The sequence below is a fragment of the Plectropomus leopardus genome, chromosome 3, assembly GCF_026936395.1.
Source record: "Plectropomus leopardus strain MGB_pleo_1.0 chromosome 3, ASM2693639v1, whole genome shotgun sequence".
NCBI classification, from domain to species: Eukaryota; Metazoa; Chordata; class Actinopteri; order Perciformes; family Serranidae; genus Plectropomus; species Plectropomus leopardus.
Genome location: NC_142178.1, coordinates 40,248,880 through 40,266,874, shown reverse-complemented (window position 1 = coordinate 40,266,874; position 17,995 = coordinate 40,248,880). Strand labels below are relative to the sequence as shown.

Genomic DNA, 17,995 nt, shown 5'->3' with positions numbered 1-17,995 from the left:
AGAAATGTCCCATTAAAAACATTAATGTTCCTATCAAAAATGTTGAAATTTCCCTGATAAAATGCTGAAAAGCTGCTCAGCCCCATTAATTGCAAAAAGGGTCGTTATGGTAATCAGTTAATTTAACACTTTAATATTGTGGAGGTATAACGAACAATGCAATCGATTTATTAGAGCTTTGGCATTGTCTTTGAATTTAAAATCCCCCGTGAAAATATGAAGAGTTTTCCAGAAGACGATAATCTCCTGCTCCTCCTGCTCCTCCTGCTCCTCCTGCTCCTCCTGCTCCTCCTCCTCTCTGCAGCTCTTCTTCTCTGCCTTTACATAACAGGAGGTTGTTAGATAACAGAGGATGCTGTGCAGCTCGTCTCAACACGCTGACGACAAAGATGCACGTTTGGTTTTCATCCAGCGCTCTGCGTCTGTTTGTTCCTCCGATGGTGTCGGATGACGTTGATTTGAAACAGTAAAAATAATTCAGATGTTTGACGATCATTTACGACACCTTTTACTTCAGCTTATAACGCCGCCTCTGCAGTCATGTTTTATGTAACATGTTAACCGAATAACCCAAGGATCATCTCAAATACTACTTTTTATATACAGCAGTGATTCTCAGTTTATGGTCCACGGGCCAAATCTGGCCCCTGATAGGGCCCCTGGTGGCCCCCCAAACATTTTCTAACACACAATGAAAAATAAAGTGATGGACTCCAACAAAACAGAGCTTGATGATCAAAAAAAGGGCCAGAGGAGGATCCCCCACGCCCCCGACATGAGATATGTGGAAAAATTTACAGAAAAAAATAGAAAAAAAATCTTTAAAAAAGAAACAGATGAAAAAATCAGAAAAATATCTGAAACTTATTATTAAAATAGTGATCACCAAACACACCAGACTTTATTTGAAAAAGGAATAGGACAAAAAAAAGAAAAACAATTAAACATCTGGAAAATTGTAATAAAGAAATAAATTTTAAACATTTTTTAAAAAACAGCTAAAAATCCCCAAATTATTGGGAAAATAGTCCAAAAATTAAAATATCTGAAATGATTTATAAAATATTCAGGAAAAGCTAAATATCTGACCTGAAGAAATGAAGAAATATTTGCCTGAATGTCTCCTGACAGAACATTAATTTTTAAAACGCTCAGTGAGGATTCAGCGAACTGACTGTCAGCAGCGGCTGAACTCACTGAACTCCTCCAGTTTCTTCAGATCGACTCAGATTATTTACAGCATGATGATGTTGACAAAGACAGCCGGCCGATACGTAACATGACACAGAAATGAGGAACTTTTTTAAACAGCGTCAGAGGAAGAGTTCAGATCAGTTTTTCCGTCTCTGCGGTCATTTTTTCCTTTTCTGTCTGATGTTTTGGATTCTTATTACGGCTGCTTCAATGTGCCGATGACATTTTCCAGCTGATCCGAAATTTTTAAAAAATATTTTTCTTAGCAACACGTGAACTCAGGAACTTTTCACAAATTGCAAAGCAATTAGTAGATTTAGAAAATTATTTTTAATAAAGCTAGGGAAAAATGTTGAGGGAAAAAAAGAAAAAGTACATTTATAGTTATTATATATGTTTGGGGTATTTATTTATTTTTTTAAAATTTATTATTTATTTCTTCTTCTTTTTAATTTTTTTTAATTAAATTAAATTTTTATTTTTTATTCATTTGTTTATTTTTAAAACAAATTTCCAGATAATTTTCTTGTACTTTTTACTGATTTGTCGCTAATTTCTGGGTCATTTCTTCTTTCGTTGCTCAGTTCTTCAGTTACCACTGATGACGATGGAGAGAATAAAAAAAATTAAAAAAGGGATGGTGGAGGGAAAGTACAGGATGTGACCTGCAGTGATAATCTTTATTTTATTTTATTTTTCTCTCTTTACAAATTTATATGTATTTTCTTTTTTGTACGTTTTACTTATTTCTTGCTCATTTTTGGGTCATACGTCCTTTGTTGCTCTTTTTTTTGTAAGGGAGGATGGAAAGTACAGGATGTGCAGGGAGACACTGTGTCCACTAGATGGTGACAGTTTCCTGAATCTGAATTATTTCTTTCTCTTGTTATTATTATTATTATTATTATCATTATTATTATTATTATCATTATTATTATTATTATCATTTATTAAGTTTTCACTTACAAGGAATTTTCTTTGGCACAAACATCAAACATACAATAAGCATATTAAGAAAAATAAAAAAAAGACAAAGTGCTGCAACACTCAAGAACATAAATATAAAACAGATGAAAATATAAGAAAAATCATAATAAAAATACAAAAAAACGTTAAAAGGAGCAATATGACAAACAGCTGTTACAGAATGATAGAGCTGTCCAGTTTTGTGCAAAAATATTAATCATAAGATGTGCAGAAATTCACAAATAACTGCCAACATGTGCATTAATGTAATTAACCCAAACTACAATAATAATAATAATAATAATAATAATAATAATAATAATAATAATAATAATAATAATAATAATAATAATAATCTGGGAGGTTATTCCAGCTCTGTATGCACTTAATGATGAATAAAGGGTAAAAACAATTTTAAAAAAAATCTGCTGCTGCATTTGATGTGAAAAAAAAATGTTTTGGAGGAATTTTAGTAACCTTTTTCAGGAGTTGTCACTCTGTCCTGACTTTTTGGATAATTTAGTCAAAACTTAGATTAGATGGTTGTTTTGTTGACTCCTCGGCGTCATGGTTACGTCCGGGTCAGCGTGTCAAACTGCACACGGCGTTCAGTCACGGCTGATAGAGCGGGGACGTCCAGCCTCAGCAGCCACAACTAAACACACACAGCTGCATTTTACAACATAAATCAGCTATTGTGACGATATAAAGGGATAATTCACCCAAATATGTCTTTAACGAAGGAGTGACACTGAGATTAAAACCTCTTTCACAAGTCAGACTGCCAAGACGAGGTCACACAGCAGCGTAAAAACCAACAGTGTGTCGTCAAAACACAAATGAGAGTGCAGTAAACGCAGCAATATTTCATCTGGAGTCTGTTTTTTGAGTGAAGCAGCTCCGTTAAAAAGTTAAAGCCGACATTTATACACCAGTCACTGTGAGCTGTAATCATTAGCGATCACTTCAAAACGTGCTTTAAAAAATGATACGTTAATATTATTTTCTACTTTCATCAGTTTATTTTTAACCAGCATCCGTCCTAATCATAAATATCAGTGATCATTAATTTTCTTTTAGAAGTTTAACCTTTTAAATGCCAGGTTTTTGATATGATGCCACTATGTTTTTAGATGGAAAAAGTCCACACTCGAAAAATTAATTGTATTTAATTTAAAAAAAAAAATATTATTATCACAGCCCGGGATATGTTAATGGTTAGGAGCACCACTGATGTTTAGACATTCAGATTTTTAGGCCTTATTATTCATGCACAGAGTCAAATACTCACAGTCATACCGCTCTGCACACAAAATACGCTTTTCAAAATCAAGCTACGAAAATATTATACATCAGTTTTATTTTTTACTTCACTGAGTTTTTGTTTTCAAACCAACATCAGTCCTAATCATAAATATCAAATTTTCATTAATTTTCAGAATTGTAACCCTTTAAATGCCAGGTTTTTGTCTTGATGCAATTTTTGTTTTAGATAAAGAAAAAAAAACCCAAAAGGATTATTTTAACCATATTGTTGTTCTTCTTATTAATATTATGCTGACAGTCTGGGATATGTCAGTGTGTGAGTGTAGCTGCTGACAGTCTGGGATATGTCAGTGTGTGAGTGTAGCTGCTGACAGTCTGGGATATGTCAGTGTGTGAGTGTAGCTGCTGACAGTCTGGGATATGTCAGTGTGTGAGTGTAGCTGCTGACAGTCTGGGATATGTCAGTGATCAGCAGCTACATTGACTGTGACAGGTCACCTAGTGGAAATAGCATGTATTTCCTCCATATGCCAAATATGGTCAAAATGACCTCATCAGGTGGAAAATAGTCAAAATGACAAATTCAGAGTCAAAAGCCCAGAATGACACCCAGAAATAATACAAGTCCTGTTTTTCTGCTCTGATGGCTGTGGGATCAAAAATGTCAGTTTGAATGGGTTTCAATGGAGCATTTTTGGACCTGAACAGTCTGAATGTAACTATTTAGTTTCCACAGTGTATTTTAGACTTATTGTAGGAGCTGAGCTGCAAACTCACTGATTACACTCAAATACACAATCTGGACTACATTTAGGACACATGCACCAACACACACACAGTTATTACAAAACAAAAAAAAAGAAGAATGAAGAGCCGTGTGCAGTGCCAAAGAGATTAAAAAAAAAAAAGTTTGGATAAAAAAAAAAAAGTTTATAGTCGAGACCTTAATTTTGGAAAAAAGTTGAGCGGAAGTCTTTGTTGTTACTGAAACGCCCCCCGTGACGAGCCTCCCGCTGTTCCCTCTTCATGCAGCCCTCCCTCCGCCCCTCGGACCTTCAGTCCTCCGCCGCACTCCGCCGGATCATCGACTCTCTCTGCCCGCTTTCCTCGCCTCCTCCCCGGCTGTCCTCAGAGGGGAACCCCGCTGGTCCGATCGCGTCTGTGGAGCCTCCCGGTGAAGATGAGTCCCCGGTCCCGGAGCTGGTTTTGGGTCTGCTGGTGCGTGCTGAGCCTGAGCGCGCTGAGCCGGACTCTGGAGCTGCACGAGCTGTTCGAGTACGGAGCAGAAGCCGGAGACAAGCAGCTGCCGCCCGGCTCGGACTCCACCGCCGAGCTGCGCCTCAACGGGTCCCTGTTCCTCTTCAAGGACACCTTCAGCAAAGTCCACGTGAGTCCTCCTCCAGCCGGAGGACCGTTTAACGCCAAATACACCAGATTTAACCTCAAAGTTCATTCATCACAGTGCGGGCACACTGCAGAAAACCTGCAGGAAACCTGCAGGAAACCAGACCTGGTTTCTGCTGGAGACTCCTGCAGCCTTTAAAGCTCCTCAGCTCCAGAAAAACGTCCAAACAACTGAAGTTCAACAAAGTTTTTAAAATCAAATCTGACAAAAACAAATCAGCTATTTAGACAACAAAAAAGACGCTTTTTCAGACATAGAAAATGCATTTTCAGACTCAAAACGTGTTTTTTTCCTAGACAGAAAACATAGATTTTTCGTACATAAAAAACCACACATTTTAGAGTTAATCATGCATTTTTCACACAAAATGTGAATTTTTTTAAAACATTATTTGTATTTCAGACATAGAAAATGCATTTTCAGACCCAGAACATGTTTTTTTTCAGACAGAAAATACGAATTTTAAACATAAAATTTGCATTTCATTTGAATTGTTAAACTTTTTCTACAAAACGCCATATTTTTTTCATTCAAAAATCTTAATTTGTAAGGTAACTAAATTTGTCGGACAAATGAAGCAAAGTAAAAGTACAATATTGAAATGTGTAGGAGAAAAAGTATAAAGTAATTAAGATAGTCAAGTAAAGTACAAGTACCTCAAACTTGTAGATTGTGAGTAAAAGTACTTAGTTACATTTCACCGTGATACTGTAACGTGTTTAAAATAATGATGGACAGAATCTGTACATCCTTAAAGAAGAAAAATTGGGATTAAAATATTTAATTTTTCCTGAACTTTATACTTTTCTCTGCTTTAAAATAGGATTTATTTAAGGAGAGTTTGGTTTTAAATTCTGTTTTTTATTTTTATGTATTTATTTTGAAGGCTTTGTGACTTAAGGAGTATTTTAGTTGTAGTTTTTTTGTTTTTTGTGGATCAGTCTTCTTTTATCCTCAGCTTTCCTCACTCTGAAATTTAAAGTGCTTTTATTTAATTACTGATTATTGATCGGGACGGCCTGATTGATCTCTCTGTTAAGTGATAAAGTCTTCACTTTCAATCACTTCTCTCCTGTTTGTCTGTTGACACGTGATGATAAAGTTTTCTGTTCAATCAGCGAGTGACACCTCAGCTCCTTTCAGTCTCACACTTCGTCTGACGCTTCAGATGCTCTCAGATTTTCACCTCTCGACCGTTTAAAGGGACAGTTTGTATTTTTGAAGGCGAGTCGTAGTCAGTTTGTCGTGTTTTTGGTGTTTTAAAGCGTTGGTTTAAACGTTTTCATTGTATTTTATTTTGTTTTATCCCTTTTATTTAATTTATTTCATTTTACTTTATTCCATTTATTGGTTTAAATTTAAGTATGTTTTTACTTTTACTGGTTTTATTGGTTTCCCTATTAGGTCTTTTTTTTTTTTTTTTACCTCGCATGTCATCTTTAGTTGGCTTATTTATCTTATTCTATTTTTAAAATTTATTTTAATTCAAATACAGTATCCTCTTTTAATCGTTTACCTTTAGTATTATTATGTTATTTAATTTATCTTATTTTATTCTATAAAAAATACTACAGAAAATGAAATAAAAAGAATTAAAAAATACATCAAATAGATTGAAATAAATAAAAATTAGAAGTTCTAAAAACTCACGTTTGTCTATTTTTTACTAGTTTGTTCTTCATCTTAATTATTATTCTATGAGTTTTTATTATTAATGGATTTAAATTGCTTTTATGGTCAGTTGACAGCTTTGTTTTTTGCCTGCAGCTTCTGTCTCGCACCTCAAACATCTTCAAACAATCTGAAATTTCCCTTTAAACATCTTTCAGTAATTCGATTTCACTGTCCGCTTATTTTCTGTCAGATGTTTCAAATGTTTCAGCTGCAGTTTTCTGCAGCGATCACACGCTCGCCTGAGGAGTTTGATGACTGTCTCTTCAGTCTGAGAGCTGCTCTGATTGTTTGTTTACACCTGATAAGCTTTTCTATTGCCTCCTTTACTCGCCTCCACGCATTTTAAACCTGTTTACAAAATAAGAGTCCTTTTTGTGTGTGTGTGTGTGTGTGTGTGTGTGTGTGTGTGTGTGTGTCCTGCAGTTGTAGTGTTTGCTTTGCGGTATTTGCAGGGACATGTCTAGGTGTTGGTGGTGTGAGGGGACACGACTTGGTGTTGGTGGTTTGAGGGGACACGCAGAGGTATTGGTGGTGTGAGGGGACACGTCTAGGTGTTGGTGGTGTGAGGTGACACGTGTAGGTGTTGGTGGTGTGAGAGGACATATCTAGGTATTGTGGTGTAAGGGGACACATCTTGGTGTTGTTGGTGGGAGGGGACACGTGGAGGTGTTGGTGGTGTGAGGGGACACATCTTGGTGTTGGTGGTTTGAGGGGACATGTGGAGGTATTGGTGGTGTGAGGGGACACGTCTTGGTGTTGGTGGTGTGAGGGGACACATCTTGGTGTTGGTGGTTTGAGGGGACGCGTGGATGTATTGGTGGTGTGAGGGGACACATCTTGGTGTTGGTGGTGTGAGGGGATACGTGGAGGTGTTGGTGGTATGAGGGGACGCATGTAGGTGTTGGTGGTGTGAGGGGACACGACTAGGTGTTGGTGGTGGGAGGGGACACTTGGTGGTGTGAAGGGACACGTCTAGGTGTTGGTGGTGGGAGGGGACACGTGGAGGTGTTGGTGGTGTGCGGGGACACATCTTGGTGTTGGTGGTTTGAGGGGACATGTGGAGGTATTGGTGGTGTGAGGGGACATGTCTTGGTGTTGGTGGTGTGAGGGGATACGTGGAGGTGTTGGTGGTGGGAGGGGACATGTCTTGGTGTTGGTGGTGTGAGGGGATACGTGGAGGTGTTGGTGGTGGGAGGGGACACGTGGAGCTCTGCTGGTGTTTGTTCAGGTCGCTCAGACAGTCGGAGGTGTCGGCTTCTCTCTGAACAGACCAACAGAGGCAGGAATGTGAGCCAATTAAAAGCCAACGCAGATAAGCCTTTCATCGAGCCAACACACACACACACACACACACACACACACACACACACACACACTGCATTCCTCAGGTCATGTGACGGCTAATCCAGATTGGAGCATCCCCAGCTAGCAGGGAACGTTCCCACAACATCTACCAACGTTCCCTACAAGTTGCAACAATGATTTAAAGAAAGTATTTCAATCTAACGTTCAAATAACGTTTTAAAGATGTTCATCATTTCGGATAATGTTCCTGTGAGGTTAAACGCTGCGTTAGAAGAAACGTTTGAGCTGAAACAGTCTGAGGACGTTCAGGTGATGATGAGAGGTGACACATCAGAGAAGGTTCTTTAATTAAACGTTCCCACAACATCTATCCAGGGTTTTAGATCATTTCTTAAATTATTTAGACATTTTTTTTAGATTTTAGGAGATTTCCAGGGTTTTAGGACGTTTGTAGGATTTTAGTACATTTCTCAGATTTTAGGAGATTTGTAGGTTTTTGGGATGTTTGGAGGATTGTGGGACATTTCTAGATTTGAGAACGTCAGGATTTTAGGACGTTTCTCAGATTTTAGATCGTCTCTCAGATATTAGCACGTTTGAAGAATTTTAGGTTGTTTCTGTGATTTTAGGACGTTCGGGGTTTGCTTGCTCAGTTTTTCACACAGACCTGTTTATAAAAATGGAGATTTTCAGAATAAAACTGGTTATTGTCTCTGAGTCTCCTGAGCTGGATTTTCCCACAGTCTGAAGCTCTGGCTGGTCTCTGTGAGTCCATTAAGCCCCCGCCCCGTCTTTAAAGTGTCTGTGACGTCCTGCTGGTCTCCAGTAATTATCAGCTCCACGGCGACGCTCCTCCAGCTTTCTCTTCCTCCTTCAAACTGACGTGAAAAACAGATTACAGATTAAAATCCGGAGGCTCGGCTCCAGCTGCCGCTGAGGAGGAGGAGGTTTTTAGTCCCGGACAGGAAGCGGAGCGTCCTCGTAGAGTTGGCACATCTGGAGCGTGTAGAGACGAGACATCTGTCCTCCTGAACCAGATGGCAGCGCTCAGAGTGTTTCCTGCGCGGTTCTCACGCTGATAACGATGATCTCAGGGGTCGGACACGCGTGACGTCAGCTGGCAGATCAGACGTGCGCGTTCCTGACATGTGCAGAGTGATCGTTAGGTGCAGCAGACACGTCACGTTACTCTTGTTTTTGACTTTTTAAAGGAACGTGTCTGTGATTTTTCAGGTGTTAGTCTGTGACAGAAACTCTGCTCTCACTTCCTTTTAGATAAAAATGACGTTTTTCTTTCATGTTAACTTACATGAAAAAGTCTCAGAGCGTCGTTTAATTAACCAGAACGACCAAAAACAGAACGTTTGCGTGATTTTTGGAAAACCGACAAACGAGGTTATTCACACTTCCCGAACTTTCAGTCTAAAATGAATAAACAGGAAGCTGAAGTGACTTATTTTAGCTCTTTAAATCATAATTTTCACCCAATTTTAAAAAATTTCTTCAATTTTATACTGAAGCAACAGCAAAGGTAGTTTTGTGTCTTTTTGGAGGTTGTCTCCTTGTGGTTGTTTTGTGTCTTTTTGTGGACGGCCCAAAGAAAGACGTCCGTTTGTCTTTTTGTGGTTGTTTTTTTGTCCATGCTGGAGGCGTCATGTTTCTGGCTTCTTCCGTCTGGTCCATAAACAAAAATGCAACATCTCAAGAAAGCCTTGATGGGAGTTTCTTCAGATTTGGCACAAACGTCCACTTGGACTCAAGAATGAACAGATTAGATTTTGGCAGCTGAAGGTTAAAGTTTGCTGGGACCTTGTGTCCGTCTCATTCTTGTGAATTCATCTCTAGAATGCGATTTTTGTCTGTTTTTGGTGGTTTTGTGTCTCTTTTTGAGGCATTTGTGTCTTATTGGGGTAATTTATGTCTCCTTTTGGCGGTTTTGTGTCTTTTTGTAGTTGTTTTGTGTCTCATTGATGCGATTTTGTGTCTCATTGAGACAGTTTTGTCTCTTTTTAAGATGTTTTATATGTCTTTGTGATGATTTTTTATGCTTCTGCGCCGGTGTTAAGCAAAGCTGGAATTTCCTCAAATTTTGCACAAACATCCACTTGGACTCAAGAATGAACTAATTAGATTTTGGGGGTCGAAGGTCAAGGTCATTGTGAACTTGCATGTGTCTTTTTCTCATAAACGTGAAATCTCAAGATCATCTTGAGGGAATTTCTTTGAAAAAGTTGCTCATGTTTTTCTCCCTGAGTTGTCATATTTCTGAGGTTTCAGAGGTTTAAAACGGACGCTGATCCAGCTGTTAAAGGGTTAACTGACTCAGACGCGCTGCATGTATTCCTGCTCTCCTTAATCTCTTCACAGAAGCTGAACGCTTCCTGAACCCGTCAGCGTCGTCTCGATCAACCTGTGAACTCGTGAGAGCTTCGGGGGTGTCGTTAGCTTGTTTTCCGCTCAGACAAAAGACTTCCTGTGATGAAGCTCGAGTGTCTTCGTCTCTGCAGGCGTCTTCTCTAAAGTCGGATACCTGCCGGGAGACGCCGGCCTTTCACCCACATGCTGCTGTCGATCATGCGTTTCCGTGGAGGAAGTCTTTACAGACGCAGCCGAGCAGAACGGCTCTCGTTTTATCTCCGCTCTCGTCCCGCAGCATCGCCTCGCGCTCACAGATCCGTCTGTCGTGTGTGCAGAGGCGCCGACCTTTGACCTCTCTGCTGCCGGTCGCTTGAAACGATTTATGTCACCTGCATCCACCCGGCTCAGGTGGACTCGTATGCTCCTGTTAAGGTTCAAGCCTTTAAAATCTGGAGCAACATCACTTTCTTTCACATGTATTTAACCCTTTGAGCCCTGAGCAGTTTGGTTTTATTTCAAAATCATGAAAAATCATTTTGAAAGAAATTTTCCACAAATTTTAAGAAATTAGTACATAAATTATTTTTTAAAAGGCGAGAGAAAAAGGAAAAAACTTGGGGAATTACTGTATTTACCCTTTTTTTTTTTTTTTTTTACCAATTTCTTGTAAATTTTGGATGTTATTTCTTCTTTCTTTTTTCCCCTAAACTTTGTTGTCCAACAAAGGTGAGACCATTACATGCAGGGAGGACAGCAGCCAGCCAGAACTAAACAAATGAGCAAAGACACATAAAAAGACAAAAGAAATAGAGGAACAGATGAAAAATACAGAAAAAAGAAGGGAAGAAAGAAAAGTTGAGGATTTGATGGCCTTCATGGAGGTAATTATCTTTATGAACGGGGATGTAAAGCTGAATATACGGCTGAAACCTTTTCCTTTTTTAAAGAAAATCTGCTGTTTCTCAGCAGTCAGCAAAGTCTGTCAGAAAAGGTTTGAGCAGCGTGAAGGACGCACGAGTGCACAACAGCTGTTTTCTCTCTTCCTGCCGGGCTGACGGCCGAATGTCTGTGCGAGATAAGATGGACGAGTTTAACGTACGCAGTTTATATCCGCAGCTGCTGATGAGCCAAACATCAGGACCAGCTCGCACTCGGTGGAGGACGACTTTCCTTCTGTCCTTCAGCAGCAGCCGAAACACATCTCCTAACTAGCAGCAAACTGGATGATTACATTTATCTGAAACAAATTTAAGATGATTAACATAAAAACTCAAACAGCCAGACATTTTACAGTTTTAGTTTTCTAATGTATGAAAAACTCATCACAGTATCAACAGTGGTTAAACATTTTACAGTTATAGTTCTCTAATGTATGAAAAACTTTTTAAGGTATGAACAGTGGTTAAACGTTTTATAGTTAGGGTTTTCTAATGTATGAAACTGTTCTTATGATATGAGAAGTTGAACATTTTGCAGTTATAGGTTTTCTAATGTATGAAACTTGTCACAGTAATAACAGCGGGTAAACATTTTATAGTTGGAGTTTACTAATGTATGAAAAAACTTGCAGTTATAGTTTTATAATGTATGAAAACATTTTATAAACATTTTATAGTTACGCTATACTAATGTATGAAAACCTTTTTAAGGTATGAATAGAGGTTAATCATTTATAACTATTATTGTTTTCTAATGTATGAGAACTTGTCACAGTATGAACAGTGGTTAAACGTTTTTTAATTTACTAATATATGACAAACATCGTCTCTAGCGCCCCCTGTAGTACCGATCAGTGTGTTTGGTACCTCAACAGACGGGCGATGAAAAATGGGGACAGTTCAAAAGTTACTAAAGGGATCATCCACAACTTTTCACAATGGAAACGCAAAAAAAGCGTACCAGACGAAGCAGAGCCGACCTTGTGGTTGAAACGCTTCATCTGCGTCTCCGTTTGTTTAGTCGTGCCGCTTTGGTCCCGGGCTTGTCGGGTGTCGGCTGAATGTTTCTGCATCGCATTCATTTATTCACATTCATGAGATAAGAATCAGGCCGGAGGGCTTCAGCGCCGCAAACCTGACGACGTCAACAAACGTCCCCTCTGCTGTTACTCCGGGAATTTTAAATTCTTTAGAGATGATTTAAAATAAGATATTCTTTCTCCAATTCATGCTTTTAGATGAAATAAAAATGTAGCTCTTGGTGCGTAAAATGCAGGGGTTAAAATAATCAACCGTGATCATATTTAAAGAAAGTGTTAATGTGGACGTCCTGAACTGAAGTAATGGTGTGAGTTGAAGCTTTAGTGTCCTGCCTCGATGGACAGGATCACTCAGTTTGTGGTGTTGTGGACTCGCACAGAGACTTCGGCATTCAGTGTGTGAGGCGGATTTGAGTTAATGAGGTTAAAGAGGTTCTTCTGAGTGAATGAGAAGTCATTGTGTGGAATTCCTGTGGGCTGACAAAGCGAGCAGAGCGGGACCAGAGTCCAGCATCTGAGGTTAAACTGGACGTCTAACTGGAACAGGACAAACCCAGCTGACCCCCTGTCTCCGCTCAAACCTCCAGATTTATAAACTAACAGCACCTGGACTCTCCTATAAGTTTCTTCTTTCCTTCACGGTCGACTGGAAACCCCAAAATGGTCGATACCAGGGAGACCCAACTGGCTTTACCTAGGGGCCACTATTGCAAAATGATAAGAGGCCAGGGGCCACTCGCAACAGCTACATACATGTGTCTAGATTTCAGGACATTTCTCAGATTTAAGTACACTTTTAGAATTTTAAACCGTTTCTTGGATTTTAGGACAATTGTAGGACATTTCTAACATTTAAGGACATTTCTCTGATTTGAGAACATTTCTAGGATTTTAGGACATCTCTCAGATTTGAGGAAATTTCTTGGATTTGAGGACATTTGTAGGATTTTTGGTAATTTCTATGATTGTAGGACACTTTTAGTATCTTGGAGCATTTGTAGGATTTTAGGACATTTCTTGGTTTTGGGAACAATTCTCAGATTGAGGAAATTATTAGGATTTTAGGTGTTCTTGGATATTAGGACATAAGGGTCCAAGCTAGGACCTCTGTCGGGGTGTAGGAGATCCTCTTCTGGCTCTTTTTTTGATCAACCAGCTCTATTTTGATGCTGTTTTTGCACTCTGACACCTTATTGAGACTAAAAGGACAAAATGATTCACAGAATCAATCACTTTATTGTTATTGTCAATTAGAAAATGGCTGGGGGGCCACCCAGCACCCTAACAGGGGCCAGAATTGGTTGCAGGCTGTAAGTCAAATATTACAGCTGGTTGTGATCCAGGAGACTGATACTGCAGTGAAATACTGTATTAACCCTTTCATTAACACTAAACCTGTCGTCTTCTGTTCCAGATTAACACGAATGGATTTGTGTCCATGGTCAAACCTCCGGCTGAAGAGGAGTACCTGGGAAAGATGCCTGCCAGTTTTAAAATGATTGCAGCTCTGCTGGGAGACCTGGAGGACAGGGACGGACATGGGAAGGTCTTCTACAGGTGGGACAGCAGCCCGGAGGTTCTGGATCGAGCCGCTGAGATCGTCAGGCGAGCTTTCCCCAGAGATGATGGAGTGGAGCCCACCGGCGTCCTCGTGGTCACCTGGGAGAACATGAGGGCCAGGGGGACGTCTGAACGAGGGGACCAACAGGACAGTGAGGTAAGAGACAGTCTGGGAATTGTTTTTTCTTGTACTATCAAACAATTTTTTCAATTAATATTTTATTAAACTTTTTTTTCCAACTCAAACTATTTATTTATTGATTTAATCTAAAGTGATTGGTGTTTTTAATATTTTTCCACCCTGAGTGGATCACAGAAGTCTTTGATTAGACTGCAGCTGCAACTTGGCCTGTCGCGGTAATCACTAAATCAACTCATAGTGTGATATATAAAAATGAACTCTCTAATTTTTCTGACCTCTGTATTGCCTCTGACATGCATGCTTGTTTACAAGCATTTTAGTCACTTTTAGTCGCACTGTTTCTGAGCCTCTGGTCTCAGTCAGCCTGCTCGCTGTGGAAGGTGAGGCTCAAACATCGCAGAGCAGACAGCATGCAGCAGTCGGTATGTTTACAGTTTAGTCAAATTTTAGTCAAGTTAACAGTCAAATGTTCAGCAGTGACAGAGGAGACAAACAGTCAAATGTTCAGCGAGGGGAAAGTGACTTATTCAGACTTCTACAGAAGACTTTGTTTTAGTCTCAGTTTCAGTCAGACTTAAGATGTAATTCTATAAAAATATGGCGATGGATTGCTTCGTCTCTCATCCAGCTGCTTTCTGCTGTTCTTGTTGTTATCAGGGATGGATTTAGTTTAGTTTAGTTAGTGATTTGGGGGCCCGGTGCCCCAGCCTAAATGCCTTGCTTGATTCCACCAATTCTCCAACTGGGAATTATGGTAAAAGTTATTCTTCTCTACATCCTCAATGTAGCTAATACAGATTGGTGCAGGTGATGTAGGGTTGCAGGAAATTTGTTTGAAATTGCATCTTTTTTCTAAAGGAGCAAACCCAGACCCTCCACCGATTAGGCATCTTTACAAGTTAGAGTCAGATTAACTCTTTTTTTTTGCCCAAATTTACAAGTGCCATAAATATCAGGTTAATGAGAGAGCTGTTGTAAAAATGTTGAGGGGTGAGGAGAAAGCACACGTAAACTGTCCTGCTTGTGAGTTGTTTTGATGACAGTTAGAAATTGCAAAGGTTAATTTACGACTCCAAAGGTCTTGTTGAAATGACTGTGACCACATGCTGCAGCGGCTCCACGTGTAATTACCACTCTGTGCACCAAAAATAGGCACCTGATATGAAGAAGTAAGACAAGCAAACAAACAAACAAAGAGTGCAAGCAAAGGTGAATAACTGCTGGAGGGGATTTCCGTTTTTTCCTTAAAATAAGTATTTTTATTACTTCTGACTGTGAGTGTGTCCAGCAGCTCTGAGAGTCAGTGCCTTTCACACTTCATGTGTCAGTCACTTCTTTTTTTAGGTGAAAATGTAATATAATGTGATAAATTAACAATAAAAAAAAGATTTTCAGTTTTGTTATATCATTTTGAGTTTTTGGGATGTGATGTCATCTTCTTTTATAGGTAATTCTTTTTCCTGTTTTTCATTATCTTGAAGTTTTTGGTGTTTCATCTATCTTTTATCATCTCTATTTTTTCTTCTTTTTTATAATTTCAAGTTTTGGTGTGATATTTTATTTTATTTGAGGGGGTTTGGTGTTTTTGTCTTTCTTTTTAAATGTATGGTTTTAGGTTGTGGTTTTCTTTTTGTTTGTTTTTGAAGATTTTTCTGCATTGGGTACTTTTACTTTTCATAAGAACATTTTCCTGATTGCACTTACTTTTACTTGAGTACCATTTTCAGTGCAGGACTTTTACTTGTAACAGAGTATTTTCACAGAGTGGTATTAGCACTTTTTTACGTAAGAAAAGGATCTGTACGTATTTGGTCCACCACAGCTCAGGACTCATGACAACAATCATGTTTAAATCTCAGTCATGTTTCCTCTACTGCTAGAAAATTAGGAGAAAAGTTGCCACATGGACCAAAACTCTGCTTAACAACGTCTTCTCGGTCCTTCAGAGAAACACTTTCCAGCTGGTTGTGGCCTCCATGGAGTCGTCGTCCTGCGCCATCCTCCTGTACCCCCGCAGCGGCCTGCAGTTCGTCTCCACGTCTATAGGGGGCAAGACTAAAGTCCTGGAGGCCGGCTTCAACGAAGGTCTCCATATCGGCTGGTTCAGCACCTCGCAGGGGACGTACTTCCGCAGCACCAGCGACGACGAAAACTCCATCTGGGAACTTACAGAGTATGAATCTGAAGTCTTTTGTGCTTGAAATTAACCCTTTAGGGACTGTTTGTCTTGTTTTAGTCTCTTTTCTTCTTCCTGTTGTGATAACTGTGTGTGTGTTGATGCATGTGTCCTAAATGTAGTCCAGATTGTGTATTTGAGTGTAATCAGTGAATTTGCAGCTCAGCTCCTACAATAAGTCTAAAATACACTGTGGAAACTAAATAGTTACATTCAGACTGTTCAGGTCCAAAAATGCTCCATTGAAACCCATTCAAACTGACATTTTTGATCCCACAGCCATCAGAGCAGAAAAACAGGACTTGTATTATTTCTGGGTGTCATTCTGGGCTTTTGACTCTGAGTTTGTCATTTTGACTATTTTCCACCTGATGAGGTCATTTTGACCATATTTGGCATATGGAGGAAATACATGCTATTTCCACTCGGTGACCTGTCACAGTCAATGTAGCTGCTGATCATTTTGAGACGTACTGTGTGTGTGCAGAGCAACCCGAGTGTGTGCGAAATTTTATTGATTTTTCTTCCTTTAAACGTCCAGAAAGACGAACTCAGGACAGAACGGAGTTTGGGTGTACGAGATCGGCTCCTCGCCGTTCTTCTTCGCCATAACCCCCGGGTTGGTGACCAGTCTGCCTGAGAACGCCACCGAGCCGCCCGTCACCATGTTGCCGAGGCAGCCGGACGAAGCCCAGCTGCTTCCAGGAGAAAAGGACGAGTTCCTAACCGAGATTCCTCACCGACCCAGAAACCCGGAGACTGAGACCGTCACGCCGGGCTTTTTCGAACCAGAGACCGAAGAACCGGATTACCCAGAATACCACGAATCTGAGACCTTCACACCACCGTACACTGAACCTGAGAGGGCTCAGCCAAGGTACCCGGACCCGTCTGAACCGAGATACACGGACCGAACCGAGACCAGATACCCCGAGCCTTTCCAGCCAAGATACACCGCCCCCGAACCCACTGAGCCTCCGTACTCTCCGGTCGAGCCCGGGTACCCCGATCCCGTCCAACCCCGGTACACCCACCCTCACTCAGTTCAACCACTGCCACCCCATTCCAGGCCCCAGCAACCCCAGATCGTCGTGGTAGACGAACACCTCGATGTGAACGGTAAATCTCAACGGCTCCAAACTTTAGTGGTTAAAGATTCAGAAAAAATATTGAAAAAAAAACATTTTATTTATTAAATAGGGTTCCAGGAAAAGTCATTGAATTTTCAAATAGCAATTTCCAGACATGGAAAAGTTTTTGGAAAAATAAATAAAAAATAAATAAAAATAAATAAATAAATAAAAATATTTTTAAAGAAAAAACCCCCCAAATTTTTAAAGAACAAAAGCAACAGCAACATTTTTTGTGTTCAAAAAGTCTCCTGGAAAAGTCTGGAAAAGTTTTGGTAAAAAAAACTGTTGGTCCTTTGCTTGTTTTCAGTGTTTGCGTATAATTCGGAGACGTGCGCCCACAACGGCCACAAATGCTCAGCTTTCGCTGACTGTCGGGACCACAGTAACGGGTACTGCTGCCATTGTCGACCTGGTTACTATGGTAACGGGAAGGACTGTGTCGCAGAAGGTAAGAAGCTTTTTCGGTGTCACCTGAACAGTTTAACCCTTTGCTCTCTGTCCTCCAGCACCTGCACTGATATTTTTACTCATTGTGATGTCATGGCTTGGAGTATCTTTTTAAATGCTTCATATATATATATATATATATATATACATATACATATATAAAATCACTCACTCAAATTGGTTTGACTTCATTCAAAAATATAAGAGTACAAAGCAATGAGAGAACTTTACGAGACGTGGCCCAAAAGTTAGCAAGAAATTTGTAAAGAAAAATTGCAAGAAAATTCCCTGAAAACAAAAAAAGAACAAAAAACAAATCAAAGAAAAAAACCTGGAAAAAAGTCCTGAAAAATTACAAATATAGATGTATACATTTATTTGTGTAACATAA

The 17,995-nt window shown here is 39.7% G+C and overlaps 1 protein-coding gene across 1 annotated transcript in view; it reads left to right on the top strand.

Annotated features, from left to right (window-relative positions):
- The first annotated feature begins 4,449 nt into the window (after positions 1-4,449).
- Positions 4,450-17,995, top strand: part of nid1b (nidogen 1b) — a 68,139-nt gene continuing 54,593 nt past the window's right edge. The window contains exons 1-5 of the mRNA XM_088075141.1: positions 4,450-4,813; positions 13,561-13,863; positions 15,795-16,021; positions 16,566-17,143; positions 17,465-17,605. Coding sequence (XP_087931267.1) covers positions 4,607-4,813; positions 13,561-13,863; positions 15,795-16,021; positions 16,566-17,143; positions 17,465-17,605 — 1,456 coding nt within the window. The 5' untranslated portion in view covers positions 4,450-4,606. The remainder of the gene's footprint in view (positions 4,814-13,560; positions 13,864-15,794; positions 16,022-16,565; positions 17,144-17,464; positions 17,606-17,995) is intronic.